Here is a 13,962-nt window from a genome sequence, read left to right on the forward strand (position 1 = left end):
GGATAGAAAATGCTGCTGGATGGGGTCAGAGCTGGGGGAACCCCAAAACCGCAGCCCAGCACCCCCAGGGCCAAGATTTGTTCCTAAATCCCACCCCAGGCTGGGCCACGCTGCCAAAGTCCGCCGGGATTGGCAAATAAACAGGGATCAATGATTAACCCGGGGCACAAGGTGACAGCCCCGGTGGCACCGCCGCTGTGACCCCCCCCGAGTGTCCCTGCTCCATCCTGGGACCCCCCAAAAACGAGGAGCAGGATGTGGCCGCCAGCACCCCCCCAAAATCCACGAGGGAGCAGCTGCCAGCGGCAATTTTATTGGAAAGAACCCAAAAACTGGCTAGAGGGAAGAGAAAAAGGAGGGGATTCCAACTTCAAAAAAAGCACCTAAAATAGGTGAAAACTCCAACCTTTCCCTGGGGTAACGACCTGAATCCACAAAGAATTCTCCTTGGAAAACCAGTGACTCCTCAAGGTCGGGAGAATTGGCCAAACTGGAGCTTTGGTTTGTTCAACAGCAGCTTGGAAAAGCCCAGGAAAAAAAAAAAAAACAACAAAACAAACACCAAACTTTAAACCTGAGTGGAAATGCAAGAAACTGGGGGGAAAAACCCCTGAAATCTTTGGGATTTACATCCAGCACCTGTATAGGGAGGAGCTGTGGGAGCAGCAGCACTTTTTGGGCTCATTAACTCAACCCCCTTTACTGGGAGGGCTGCAGAGCAGCAGGATATTCCTTTGGGGTCATCCTCATGGGGATAATTCCCAAATTAAAACCCCACAGCCCTGGGATGCTGCTGCAATCCCCAGCATCCTCTAAAGCAACAAACAAACAATAAACACCAGAACAGGGAATTGAGGAAGATCCCCCTTGGCAGGGGGGGCAAACAGCAGCGGGGAGTTCCAGGTGCAATCCCATTTTTCCTGGTGCAATCCCGGATTTCCCGGCGCAATCCCGGATTCCTGGGTCCTGGCAGGTTAAAGGAAGAAGAGCTGCTCGCAGAGGTGAGCGCTGGGCTCGTGGTGCAGGACCTGGCCCACCAGGAATGCCAACTTGTGGGCGTACTTGCAGGGGGCAGGGACACGGACGGTGCCCGGCCAGTTCCAGTACAGGTGACACAGCTTGAAGGTCAACCTGGGGACAGGGAGGGAATTGGGATTTGGGATTCCTGGAAAAGGGATGGATCCAGGTCCAGAGCCCTCCTGGAACCTGCTCCCAGCTGTCCCAGAAATGGGATTTAGGATTTCCAGGAAAGGGGATGGATCCAGGTGCAGGTCCCTCCTGGAACCTGCTCCCAGCCGTCCCAGAAATGGGATTTGGGATTTCCAGGAAAAGGGGATGGAGCCAGGTGCAGATCCCTCCTGGAGCAGGGCGAAATGGAATTTAGGATTTCTAGGAAAGGGGATGGAGCCAGGTGCAGATCCCTCCCAGAACCAGCTCCCAGCTGTCCCAGAAATGGAATTTAGGATTTCTAGGAAAGGGGATGGAGCCAGGTGCAGATCCCTCCTAGAACCAGCTCCTAGCTGTCCCAGAAATGGGATTTGGGATTTTCAGGAAAGGGGATGGATCTAGGGTCAGGTCCCTCCCAGAACCAGCTCCCAGCTGTCCCTGTCCTTGGGAGAAATGGAATTTGGGATTTCCAGGAAAGGGGATGGATCCAGGTGCAGATCCCTCCTGGAACCTGCTCCCAGCTGTCCTTGGGACAGGGAGGGAATGGGATTTGGGATTCCCGGAAAAAGGGATGGATCAGGTCCAGATCCCTCCCGGAACCTGCTCCCAGCTGTCCCAGAAATGGGATTTGGGATTTCCAGGAAAGGGGATGGATCCAGGTTCAGGTCCCTCCTAGAACCAGCTCCCAGCTGTCCCTGTCCTTGGGAGAAATGGGATTTGGGATTCCTGGAAAAGGGATGGAGCCAGGTCCAGAGCCCTCCCGGAACCTGCTCCCAGCTGTCCCAGAAATGGATTTGGAATTTCCAGGAAAAGGGGATGGAGCCAGGTGCAGATCCCTCCTGGAGCAGGGAGAAATGGAATTTAGGATTTCCAGGAAAGGGGATGGAGCCAGGTCCAGATCCCTCCTAGAACCTGCTCCCAGCTGTCCTTGGGACAGGGAGGGAATTGAGATTTGGGATTCCCGGAAAAGGGGATGGATCCAGGTTCAGATCCCTCCTAGAACCTGCTCCCAGCTGTCCCTGTCCTTGGGATGGGGAGAAATGGGATTTGGAGGGTCCCTCCCAATCCCAAAGGAGGATTTTGGGGGGCTGTAGGATACTAGGGTGGCTCTGGCATTCCTGCATTTCCCCTGGATGATTTTAAGGGTCCCTGCCCTACTCCAGGGAGGATTTTGGGGGACTGTGGGATATTGAAGGGCTCTGGAACTCCTGCCTTTTCCCCTGGAAGATTTTGGGGGGCTGTAGGATACTAGGGTGGCTCTGGAACTCCTGCCTTTTCCCCTGGAAGATTTTGGGGGGCTGTAGGATACTGGGGTGGCTCTGAGACTTCTGCCCTTTTCCCTGGAAGATTTTGAGGGTCTCTCCCACTCCCTCTGAGGATTTTGGGGTGCTGCAGGATCTCAGGAACCCAGTGACTTCTGCATTTCCCTCGGATGATTTTAAGGGTCTCTCCCCTTCCCTCTGCAATATTTTGGGGTGCTGCAGGATCTCAGGAACTCTGGGACTCCTGCATTTCCCCTGGATGGTTTTGAGGGTCTCTCCCCTCCTCCAGGGAGGATTTTGGGGGACTGTAGAACTCCTGCCCTTTCCCCTGGATGATTTTGAGGGTCCCTCTCCTACCCTCTGCAATATTTTGGGGTGCTGCAGGATCTCAGGAACTCTGGGACTCCTGACCTTTCCCCTGGATGATTTTGAGGGTCTCTCCCCTTCCCTCTGCAATATTTTGGGGTGCTGCAGGATCTCAGGAACTCTGGAACTCCTGCATTTCCCCTGGATGATTCTGAGGGTCTCCCCCACTCCCCAGAGAGGATTTTGGGGTGCTGCAGGATCTCAGGAACCCAGTGACTCCTGCATTTCCCTCGGATGATTTTAAGGGTCTCTCCCCTTACCTCTACAATATTTTGGGGTGCTGCAGGATCTCAGGAACTCTGGGACTCCTGCATTTCCTCTGGATGATTTTAGAGGGTCCCTCCCCTTCCCTCTACAATATTTTGGGATGCTGCAGGATCTCAGGAACTCCTGCATTTCCCCTGGATGATTCTGAGGGTCTCCCCCACTCCCCAGGGAGGATTTTGGGGTGCCAGGGCCCCCCTTACCTCTGGAGGTGCTCGGAGCTGAGGTTGGCCGTGTTCCACATGCAGATGTAGCGCGTGGGAACGCTGCAGCCCTGCCGGCAGTGATGGGCCAGCAGGAAGAAATCCTCCCTGCAAGGGCAAAACAAACCCCAATCCTCTGTTTTTTCCACCCCAAAAATGAACATTTTTGCACCTCAGGGCGCTCTGAAGCCCAGACTGAGCTGTTTTTTACACCTCAGAACGGTGGTTTTGAACCACAAGGGTTTAATTTTTGCACTCCACAGGGATTTTTTTGCACCCTGGGGTATTTTTGCCACCATTTTTCTTTCGCTCTACTTATTTTTTTATGCACCCTGGGGTGCAAAATAAAAAAAATTAACTATTTATAACCTTTTTTTTTTGCACTCAAGATGTTTTTCTACCCCAGAGTGCCTTATTTTGTAAACACAAGAAATGATAAAATACCTTATGGTATTTTTCCAACCATTTTCTTGCAAACTGGGGGGCTTTTACACACCATTTTTTAGACCTTGGGCTGGATTTTTCCCAACACCTTGGGCTATTTTTACAATTTGTCACCCTGAGAATTTTTTTGCACTCTGAGGGGGTTTTTTTTTGCACCCTGGGCTATTTTTACAACCATTTTGTTTTTGCACCTTGGGGTGCTTTTACAGCCATTTTTTCACAGCGAGGGTGGATTTTTTTCCACCCTGGGGCATTTTCATCTCTGTTTTTTTTACACCCGGGTTAATTTTTCCCCCTGGGGGTGTTTTTTACCCCAGCCCAGGGTGTTTTTTACCCCACCCCAGCTCTGCCTCTCACCGGCCCGAGCTGGTGACGCTGTGGTCGATGACGGTGCCCAGGGGAGGGGACACAAACTCCTCTCCTGTCAGGCAGTAGAAGTTTGTGCTCAGCTGCTTCTGCACCACCACGACCACGAGGCTGGGCTGGTAATTTTGGAAGGTGTGGAAGCTCTTCTGGAGCTGGGGCACCTCGTACTTGAGCACCGTGTCCAGCTGGGGGTCAGACACCCCATCCCGGTACACCACGATCTTCATGGGCAGGGAATGGTTCAGCTGAGGGGAAAATGGGCCAAATCAGCTCCTTTTTACCTCCCTGCCATGCACAGGAATAGCTGAGGGAGGTGGGGAATTATTCCCTGGTCAGGAGAAGTCTGGGTGTTAGGATGGAGCTGGGAATCCAATGAGTCCCCACAGAAATGCAGCTCAGATTAGGGGAGGAATGTGTTTGAATTAATCACAGAATTCCAGACTGGTTTGGGTGGGAAGGAGCCTTAAAATCATCTCATTCCACCCCCTGCCATGGGCTGGACACCTCCCACTATCCCAGGGCGCTCCAAGCTGGCCTTGGGCACTGCCAGGGATCCAGGGGCAGCCACAGCTCCTCTGGGAATTCCATCCCAGCCAGGAATTCCTTCCCCATCTCCCATCCATCCCTGCCCCTCCAGGCCCTCCTGCCCAGCACATTCCCAGCGTCCAGGGCTGTTCCTGCAGCATCCACAGAGATGGGGAAATAAAATCAAAGAATCCTGGAATGGTTTGGGCTGGAAGGGACCTTAAATCCCATCCAGTGCCACCCCTGCCATGGCAGGGACACCTCCCACCATCCCAGATTGCTCCAAGCTGGCCTTGGACACTTCCAGGGATCCAGGGGCAGCCACAGCTCCCTGGGAATTCCATCCCAGCCAGGAATTCCTTCCCAAAATCCCATCACCTCCTGCCCTCTGGCAGTGGAAGCCATTCCCTGTCCCTCCAGGCCCTCCTGCCCAGCACATTCCCAGGGTCCAGAGCTGTTCCTGCAGCATCCACAGAGGGATGAGGAGATAAAATCAAAGAATGCTGGAATGGTTTGGGCTGGAAAGGACCTTAAATCCCATTCCATCCCACCCTGCCACGGCAGGGAACCTTCCACCATCCCAGGTTACTCCACGGAGCCCTGGGACACTTGCAGGGATGAGGTTTCTCTGGGAAAATGCCAAGAGCAGGGATCTTCCCTGGCCCTTGCCCTGTCCCAGGCTGCTTTTCCCACGCTGGGGACAAGGGACAGCCCCTGGGAGCTGGAATGTGGCACTTCCCCCTGAGCAAACCGATCCCCAGGCACGTCCCCAGATAAGGACAAGCTGTCCCAGCTCCACATCCAGTCCAAAGGCTGCCAGGGAGGTTTGCTGCCCTGCACGTCTCCAGGCTGGAAGTTTGGGAGGTTTTCCCTTGCTTTTGGGGGAATGTGGAGCCACAGGAGGGAGGTTTTGGGCGGCCTCACCTCGTAGAAGCGCTTGAGGGCTTGGGAGAGGCAGAGCCGGAGGCTGTCGGCGATTTCCTGGTGGGGCATCTGGAAAACCACCCTGGAGTACCACTTGGTGAGGATGCTGGGGATGGAAGGGGAATGAGCAGCCTGGAGGAGCGCCCCCAGCACCAGGCAAAGCCCACGGAGCTCTTGTGCAAGCCCAAACCGGCCCTGGCTCAGCATTCCCAGCCCAGCACTGGGGGACACCTGGCTGAGCACAGCAGCACCCTCAGCCCCTTCCCGGGCAAGCAATGGGGAATTCGGGGTGGGACATCCCAAAATTGCCAGGGCAGGGCAGGAAAACCTCCCCCCATTCCCAGGGAGCCACGTACTGGTTCATGCTGGCCACGAAGCCGATGACGGAGCGCATGCCCGGGCTCTTGCTGTGGTGGATGTCCATGCCCACCACCATCAGCTGCTTCTGGAGAGGGGAACAGAGGTGGGATTTAGGGACAATGGAGCAGGGAAAGGCAGGTGGGATTTAGGGACAATGGAGCAGGGAAAGGCAGGTGGGATTTAGGGACAATGGAGCAGGGAAAGGCAGGTGGGATTTAGGGACAATGTCCATGCCCATGACCATCAGCTGCTTCTGGAGGAGAACAGAGGTGGGATTTAGGGATAACGGAGCAGGGAAAGGCAGGTGGGATTTAGGGACAATGTCGCAGGGGCAGGCAGGTCGCTGATTTGGGACAATGGAGCAGGGAAAGGCAGGTGGGATTTAGGGATAACGGAGCAGGGAAAGGCAGGTGGGATTTAGGGACAATGTCCATGCCAGCAACCACCAGCTGTTTCTAGAGACAGGAAAAAAGGTGGGATTCAGGGATAATGGCCAGGCCCAAAACTCTGAGCTGTTTCTGGCAAGGGGAAAAGAGGTGGGATTTGGGGAGAGTGTCCATGCCCACAACACTCAGCTCCTTCTGGAAAGGGGGGAAGGCAGGTGGGATTTAGGGATAATGGAGGGTACAGGGCAGGTGGGATTTAGGGGCAATGTCCATGCCAACAAAAGGCAAGTGGGATTTAGGGATAATATCCATGCCAACAACCCTCAGCTGCTTCTGGAAGGGGGAAAAACAGCCAGGTGGGATGTAGGGATAAATCACGCATCTCCAAGCTTGGATCCCTCCAGCTCCAAGGGACTCATGAGCACCCAAGAGAAGCCAACCCCGATTCTCCAGCCCGTTCATCCAGCCCCTGCCCACAATAATCCAAATAATCCATCCCCTCCAGAGCTTCCAGGCTCATCCCAGGCCTCCTGCCAGGGTGTTCCTGCCTTACCAGTGGGATATCAACCCCCCAGAGCTGCCCGCCCAGCTTGCAGTTGATCTGCAGCAGAACTTTCTGCACCACGCTCCTGATCTTGCCAGGATGGCCCATGAGGGACTGGGCATTGATGACCTGGGGAGAGGGAAAACTCAGGGCAAAGTGAGGCTGGAGACAGCCAGGGATTGCCAGGGATATGGGGGTGCCAGCCCACCTGGGAGGGCACAGGGCTCTGCACACAGCAAAGCTTCTTGATGGCCCCGTAGACGTCGTCCCGGCCACCAGAGATGATGCACAGGAGCAGCTGCACCTTGTCCTGAGGGGAATCATGGAACTGCTCAGGTTGGAAAAGCCCTTCTGGATCACTGAGCCAAACCCAAGGTCACCAATAACCCACGTCCCCAAGGCCCACATCCACACCTCCAGGGATGGGGACTCCGCTGCCTGCCTGGGTTAAATCCATTCCTGGATTTATCAATTCTTTCCATGAAAGGAAATTTAACCACTTTTCCTGTATTTAACCCCCCTTTCCATAAAAAAATTCCTCCTGGTGTCCAACCTGAGCCTCCCCTGGCACAGCTTGGGGCTGTTCCCTCTCGTCCTGTCCTTTGCTCCCAACCCCACCTGGCTAAACACTCCTGCCATGGGTTTTTAGGGAAAAATAAGGACCCCTGAGCCTCTTCTTCTGCAGGCTGAGCTCCTCCAGTGCTTCCCAAAGATCCCCCAGGGCTGTCCCTGCTCCTTGTGGATTCCCAAGGAGCTCTGGATAGTCTGGGCTCCCATCCCACCTTCCCAAAGACCTCCTTGGTCCTCACCTGGCTTCCTAAAGAACTCTGGATGCTCTGGGCTCCCATCCCACCCTCCCAAAGATGTCCCAGGGATGTCCCCACTCCTTACCTGGCTTTCCAAGGAGCTCTGGATGCTCCAGGCTCCCACTCCACCTTCTCAATGATCTCCCTGCTCCTCACCTGGCTTCCCAAAGAGCTCTGGATGGTCAAAGCTCCCATCCCACCTTCTCAATGATCTCCCTGCTCCTCACCTGGCTTCCCAAAGAGCTCTGGATGGCCCTGATGTGGGCTCCCATCCCACCTTCTCAATGATCCCCACTCCCCATCTGGCTTCCCAAGGAGCTCTGGATGCTCTGGGCTCCCATCCCAACCTTCCAAAGATGTCCCAGGGACGTCCCTACTCTTCACCTGGCTTCCCAAGGAGCTCTGGATGCTCTAGGCTCCCACTCCACCTTCTCAATGATCTCCCTGCTCCTCATCTGGCTTCCCAAGGAGCTCTGGACGGTCAAAGCTCCCATCCCACTTTCCCAATGATCCCCACTCCCCATCTGGCTTCCCAAGGAGCTCTGGATGCTCTAGGCTCCCATCCCACTCTCCCAGTGACCCCCAGGGCTGTCCCTGCTCCTCACCTGGCTCCCCAGGGAGCTCTGGATGGCCCTCACGTAGGTCTCGATGCGATCATCCCGCAGCTCCTGCACCAAGGGCTGTCCCACCTGCATCCCCATGGCGCCACAGCTGCTCCTCATGGATGCCAGCAGGTCCTTGGCCAGCTGCTGCAGCCTCTTGGGATAGATCAGGAGCCAGGAATTGATGGAGATCTGGGAGAAAAGCCAGCACAGGCCGTGGGTTGGGGGTGTTCCTGCAATCCAATCCACGCAGCACGTTCCTGTTTGCGAGAGGAGAAACCGACCAAGCACAGAGGGGAATTTGGGAGAGGAAAACTGGGCCTAGAGGAACCTGGAGCACAGCAGGGAGTTTGGGAGAGAGAAATCTGGGAGAGGGAATTCGGGCCAAGAGGAACCAGGAGCACAGTGGGGAATTTGGGAGAGGGAAAGTGACCCAAGAGAAATCTGCAGCACAGAGGGGAATTTGGGAGAGGGAATTTGGCCCAAGAGGAACCTGTAGCACAGAAGGGAATTTCAGAGAGGGAATTTGGGCCAAGAGAAATCTGCAGCACAGAGGGGAATTTGGGAGAGGGAAAAGTGGCCCAAGAGAAATCTGGAGCACTGAGGGGAATCTGGAAAAGGGAAAGTGGCCCAAGAGAAGTTTGGACTGAATTCCAGCTAATTCCTGCATGTGAAAAGCTCCCTCCACCCTGGGATGAGGTGGGAAAGCAGACACCACAGCCACATACCTCCACCTCCTTCGGAAAAACAGGCTGGAGCGCAAATCCAACACAAACAAGGGAAGGGTTTGTGCTGGAAGGGGCTCAGGCAGAACGCCAGCGCTCAGGAAAACCCAGCGCAGCTGTCCCCAGCAGGGCAGGCTCTGCTCACCACGGCGATGGGCACCTCCTTGGTCACCTCGCGGTGCCAGCCCAGCTCCTCGGCGGGAAGGAAGGAGCGGTGCCGGAGGTTGATGCGCTCCACGGGCAGGATGTGACCCTGGGTCTGGGCAGAGCGGGAATCTCCGGAGCTGCCTCCTCTGCCTGGGGGCCAGGGGAAGGCCAGGAGCCCCAGAGCCCTTACCCTGTAGATATCAGTGTCCAGGACCAGCCCCCAGCGCTGCAGCTCCCGGGAAGCGTCCGGGGTGTCGCGGATGCGGCGCAGGAGGCTGGTGAGGCGCTGGTAGTGCTGCTGGGGACTCTGGACCATCTCCCACATCACCTCCTGTACCAGCAACACCCAGCGGTGAGGGAGGGCTCCCCACAAACCCTGGGCAAAGCTGGGAGCAGGACAGGGCTCCCTACAAACCCTGGGCAAAGCTGGGAGCAGGACAGGGCTCCCCACAAACCCTGGGCAAAGCTGGGAGCAGGGCAGGGCTCCCTACAAACCCTGGGCAAAGCTGGGAGCAGGGCAGGGCTCCCCACAAACCCTGGGCAAAGCTGGGAGCAGGGCAGGGCTCCCCCAAATTCTGGGCAAAGCTGGGAGCAGGACAGGGCTCCCTACAAACCCTGGGCAAAGCTGGGAGCAGGACAGGGCTCCCTGGGCAAAGCTGGGAGCAGGACAGGGCTCCCCCCAAATTCTGGGCAAAGCTGGGAGCAGGGCAGGGCTCCCTGGGCAAAGCTGGGAGCAGGACAGGGCTCCCCACAAACCCTGGGCAAAGCTGGGAGCAGGACAGGGTTCCCCAAACCCTGGGCAAAGCTGGGAGCAGGGCACAAGACAGGCTCTGACCTTCAGCATGCGACTGTTCTTGCGGAGGTCGGAGAGGCCGGTGAGGAAGGTGAGCTCTGGCACGAGCAGCACCATCTTCACCTGGCACTGCAGGGAGAGACAGGCACTGTCAGCATTGCAGGGGCTGGGAATTCCTGCTCTCCCCAGGGGCTGGAGGAGCCCCAAGCAGCCCATGGATCATTCTGGGCTGGAGGAGCCCTTGGATCTCTCTGGGCTGGAGGAGCCCTTGGATCTCTCTGGGCTGGAGGAGCCCTTGGATCTCTCTGGGCTGGAAGAGCTCAGAGCAGCCCATGGATCTCTCTGGGCTGGAGCAGCCTGTGGATCTCTCTGGGCTGGAGGAGCCGTTGGATCTCTCTGGGCTGGAGGAGCCCATGGATCTCTCTGGGCTGGAGGAGCCCATGGATCTCTCTGGGCTGGAAGAGCTCAGAGCAGCCCGTGGATCTCTCTGGGCTGGAAGAGCTCAGAGCAGCCCTTGGATCTCTCTGGGCTGGAGGAGCCCTTGGATCTCTCTGGGCTGGAGGAGCCCTTGGATCTCTCTGGGCTGGAAGAGCTCAGAGCAGCCCGTGGATCTCTGTGCCCGGCTCACCCTCCCCTCTGGTGTCTGTTTCTCCTTGGGCTTGTGAACGAGCAGGGGCTGGTCCAGTTCCCTGATGGTGATGCCGTGGGTCTTGCTGGAAAAACAGCATTGTCACACAGGCCTGGAATTTCACTTTGGAATGGAAACCCAAATCCCCACCGTGGGCAGCAAAACCTCCCTGCTCCCGCTGCCCCACCTCAGATCAGCCCCTGCCCCTTCCCAGGGGTGATCCAGCAGCTGCTCCTCACCTGTAGTACTCCACAAAGGTGATCTCCTGCCCGCTGGCCAGGGTGAACGTGTCCTTGGGGGTCTTGTCCCAGTCGATGTCATCCACGCGGTAGGTGCGGTTGTTGTAGCGAGTCATGACCACGCTCCCCACCAGCTGCTTGGTGCACTCCTCCTGGAACGTCCTCTGGCTCTGCGAGTGGATGGTTTGCCTGGGAAAAAGAGCAGAGGCACAGAATGCTCCCCCCTCCTGTGCTATATCAAAATTAAAACACTTTGTAGAGCAGCTCTGTCCCCAGGGCTCGTGGGGTTTTGCTGCTGCTCTCACATCATGCTCAGCACGGACTCGCTGCGGACGATCTTGTGGATGGCGTCCACCATGAGGAAGAGCCCCCCGTCCTTCCTCCGGATGCTGACGGCGTATCCCGGCCAGATGTGGAGGCTGTGCCCAGAGGGAAACACGCCTGGCTTAGCCCAGAGCAGCCAAGGAACCCCTCAAAACTCAGGGATTCATTCCCCAGCTCCCAACTCCTCCGAACAGCCAAAGTCAGGCTGACCTGGGAACACTTCCCAGTTTCCAGGGAAACAGCAATGACTCTGTGGGAAGGAAGGTGCCAGCACCCACCTGTATTTCTGTAAGGTGGTGGCCAGGGCAGGCTCAAAGAAATGTCTCCCAGCCAGGCTCAGGTTTAAGATTTTCATCACCCTAAGGAAGGAAAAGCAGGAAAAGCAGGGCTGGATGAGGACTGGCAGGAAGGAGGAGGAAGGGGCTCTCCTCCCTGAGCTCAGCGAGGGTCTCTCTGCTCTCTCACCTGCGGAACACCACGTTGTAAAAGGGGATGCAGAGATCCGAGCTGGGCTCCAGGATTTTGGTCATCTGGATGTTGATGAAGATCTCCTCCCTGTTGCTGCTCCTCTGAGCCTTCAGGCTGACCTTTGGCAGGGCCAGAGGGGGTTCTCCCACCCAAAACAGGGGCACCCCCGTACCCCAAACTGGGGGAGAGCCCCGTACCCCTTACCTTGGGGATCTGGATGGGCAGGAAGAGGATGGAGCCGTCGAAGGCCATCACATCCCCGATCACGGTGTGCTGCTCCTTCAGCATGGCAAAGCGGGCAGTCTTGCACTCCACCTCGGGGCTGGGGGCACACAGGGCCTTTTCTCCCTCCTCTGCCCCCCCAGACCTCACTCAACCCCCCAAAAATCCCCCCTGAAGGCCAAAACCCAGAGCTCTTTATTGCGCTGGGGCCGCTCCAAGTCACGGCAGCTCAGACAGCAGGAGGGACACAGAGGGCTCTGCCTGGGGACACCCCAACCTCGAGGGGCTGTGGGGGACCCTCGAGGGGCTGTGGGGGACCCCGGCCCCCCATTATCACCTGAAGGTCACGTGGTACTGGTAGACAGCTTCGTTCTGGCAGTGAATCTTCACAAAGTTCAGCCCCACGGGGATGGTGGCTCCCTTGGCCACCGCCTTCGTCCCCTGGGCCCTGGGAGGGACAGGGGGTCAGCAGCGACCCCGCAGCACCTGCACCCCAAAACGGGCGGCTGGGGACGCCACTTACGGCCTGGCAGCAGCTGGGGGGGTGTCCGGGGAGGGCACGGGCGTCGGGCAGGGCTGGGGGCTGGGTGGGCACGGGGCGGGCACGGCGGGGGCGGCTCGTCCGGGCGGGGTGGGCAGCGCGTCCCCTCTGCCTTTCCACAGGATCCTGTGTCCCCAGGGGGGCTGCGGTGAGCCCTGGCACACCCTGGGGACACGCTGGGGGTGGCCTGGCTTCAAACCCCCAGCGACGAGCACGACCCCCCGAAATCCCCCTACTCCTCTTGCCCCACAGCAGCCTGGGGGCTCCAAACAGCCGAGTTTTGGGATAAAGGGATGGGAGGGACAGGGGAGATGGGGAAAACACAGGGAATAAGGGAATAGGGCCGATTTAGGGTCAGAGGGAGACAGAGGGGATGGAGGAGGAGAAGGAATGGGAGCAGAACAAAGAAGGGGACAGGAGGGACAGGGAAAGATGGAGGGGGACAGGGAAAGATGGAGGGGGACAGGAGGGCCCAGAGGAGGGTGGGCACTGAGGGTTTGGGGGTTCAGGGCTGTGGGGGACTCACTGCCCACGCGTGGGGAGCGCCCCCAGCGCTGCCCCCTTGTCCTCCTCCTCCTTCAGCCGCTGCACTGGGCCGGGCGGAGCCGCTGCCTTCGCATCGCCTGCGCCGCCCCGGCCTGCGGGAGCAGGGCCACCGTGAGCGGCGGAGCGGGGCCCGCCGGGCCCCTGCACCCCCGCACCACCGGCACCTACCGAGGGGCCGCTCCAGAGGCCGCTCATCCAGGCCCAGCTCGCGGAACAGCGCGGGGAACGGCGAGGCCGCGGCTCGGGGCTGGGCGGGGCCGGGCGAGGGCAGGCGAGGGGGACCAGGCGGCGAGGCCGCGAGCCCCCTGGCCATGGGCACGGCGGGCCCTGGCCGGGCCCGGCCGGGGCGGGCGGAAGGGCCGCGGCGGGTCCATGGCCGCCCCGTCGAGGCGCGCTCGGAGCCGCGGCCACGCCGCCGCCGCCGCCGCAGCGCACGCGCGGCCCCCGCCCACGCGCGGACGCGGCGCTGATTGGGCGGCGCCGAGGACACGCCCACAACGCCGCGCGCCCGGGCGGAGGGAAGCGCGCGAGGAAAGGGCGGGGGTGGAAAAGGGGGCGTGGCCAGAAGGAGAATGGGCGGGGTTATGCAAAATAGGGCGTGGTCATGACGGGAGGAAAGGAAGGGGTGGGGGCGATAATATGGGATTGGGGATAAAATGGGACGGGCAGGAGAGGGATAAAGGTGGAATTGGGGGTAAAATGGGATGGGCAGGAAAGGGTTAAGATGGAATTCGAGGGGGTAAAATGGGATGCGGTGGGCAGGAGAGGGTTAAAATGCAATTTAGGGGGTAAAATGGGATGCGGTGGGAACAGGGCTAATATGGGATGGGCAGGAGAGGGTTAAGGTGGAACTCGGGGGGTAAGATGGGATGGGGTGGGATGGCAAGGACGGAATGGGGCAGGAGGGGGGATGAGAAGGAATTGGAGGGGTAAAATGGGACAGGAAGGTGTGAGTGCGATGGGATGGGGTGGGGTGGGATGGGATGGGATGGGATGGGATGGGATGGGATGGATGGGATGGGATGGGATGGGATGGGTGGGGGGGGGGTGGGATGGGATGGGTGGGTGGGGTGGGGGTGGGATGGGATGGGATGGGATGGGGTGGGATGG

General features: G+C 58.3%; 1 protein-coding gene across 1 annotated transcript; it reads right to left on the reverse strand.

Annotated features, from left to right (window-relative positions):
- Positions 1 to 486: 486 nt before the first annotated feature.
- PIWIL2 (piwi like RNA-mediated gene silencing 2) lies at positions 487 to 13,165 on the reverse strand. Its single transcript, XM_030964072.1, has 21 exons — positions 13,021 to 13,165; positions 12,833 to 12,944; positions 12,289 to 12,432; positions 12,103 to 12,213; positions 11,748 to 11,865; positions 11,541 to 11,662; positions 11,354 to 11,434; positions 11,057 to 11,170; positions 10,752 to 10,940; positions 10,513 to 10,597; positions 9,927 to 10,013; positions 9,282 to 9,422; positions 9,090 to 9,203; positions 8,223 to 8,411; positions 7,020 to 7,121; positions 6,821 to 6,940; positions 5,878 to 5,966; positions 5,522 to 5,627; positions 4,064 to 4,317; positions 3,263 to 3,370; positions 487 to 1,131 (listed from the first exon to the last, which is right to left on the reverse strand). The coding sequence occupies exons 1-21, from the start codon at positions 13,163 to 13,165 to the stop codon at positions 975 to 977; spliced, it is 2,688 nt and encodes an 895-aa protein (XP_030819932.1). The 3' UTR covers positions 487 to 974.
- Positions 13,166 to 13,962: the final 797 nt, after the last annotated feature.

Source organism: Camarhynchus parvulus, chromosome 22 (assembly GCF_901933205.1).
Source record: "Camarhynchus parvulus chromosome 22, STF_HiC, whole genome shotgun sequence".
NCBI classification, from domain to species: Eukaryota; Metazoa; Chordata; class Aves; order Passeriformes; family Thraupidae; genus Camarhynchus; species Camarhynchus parvulus.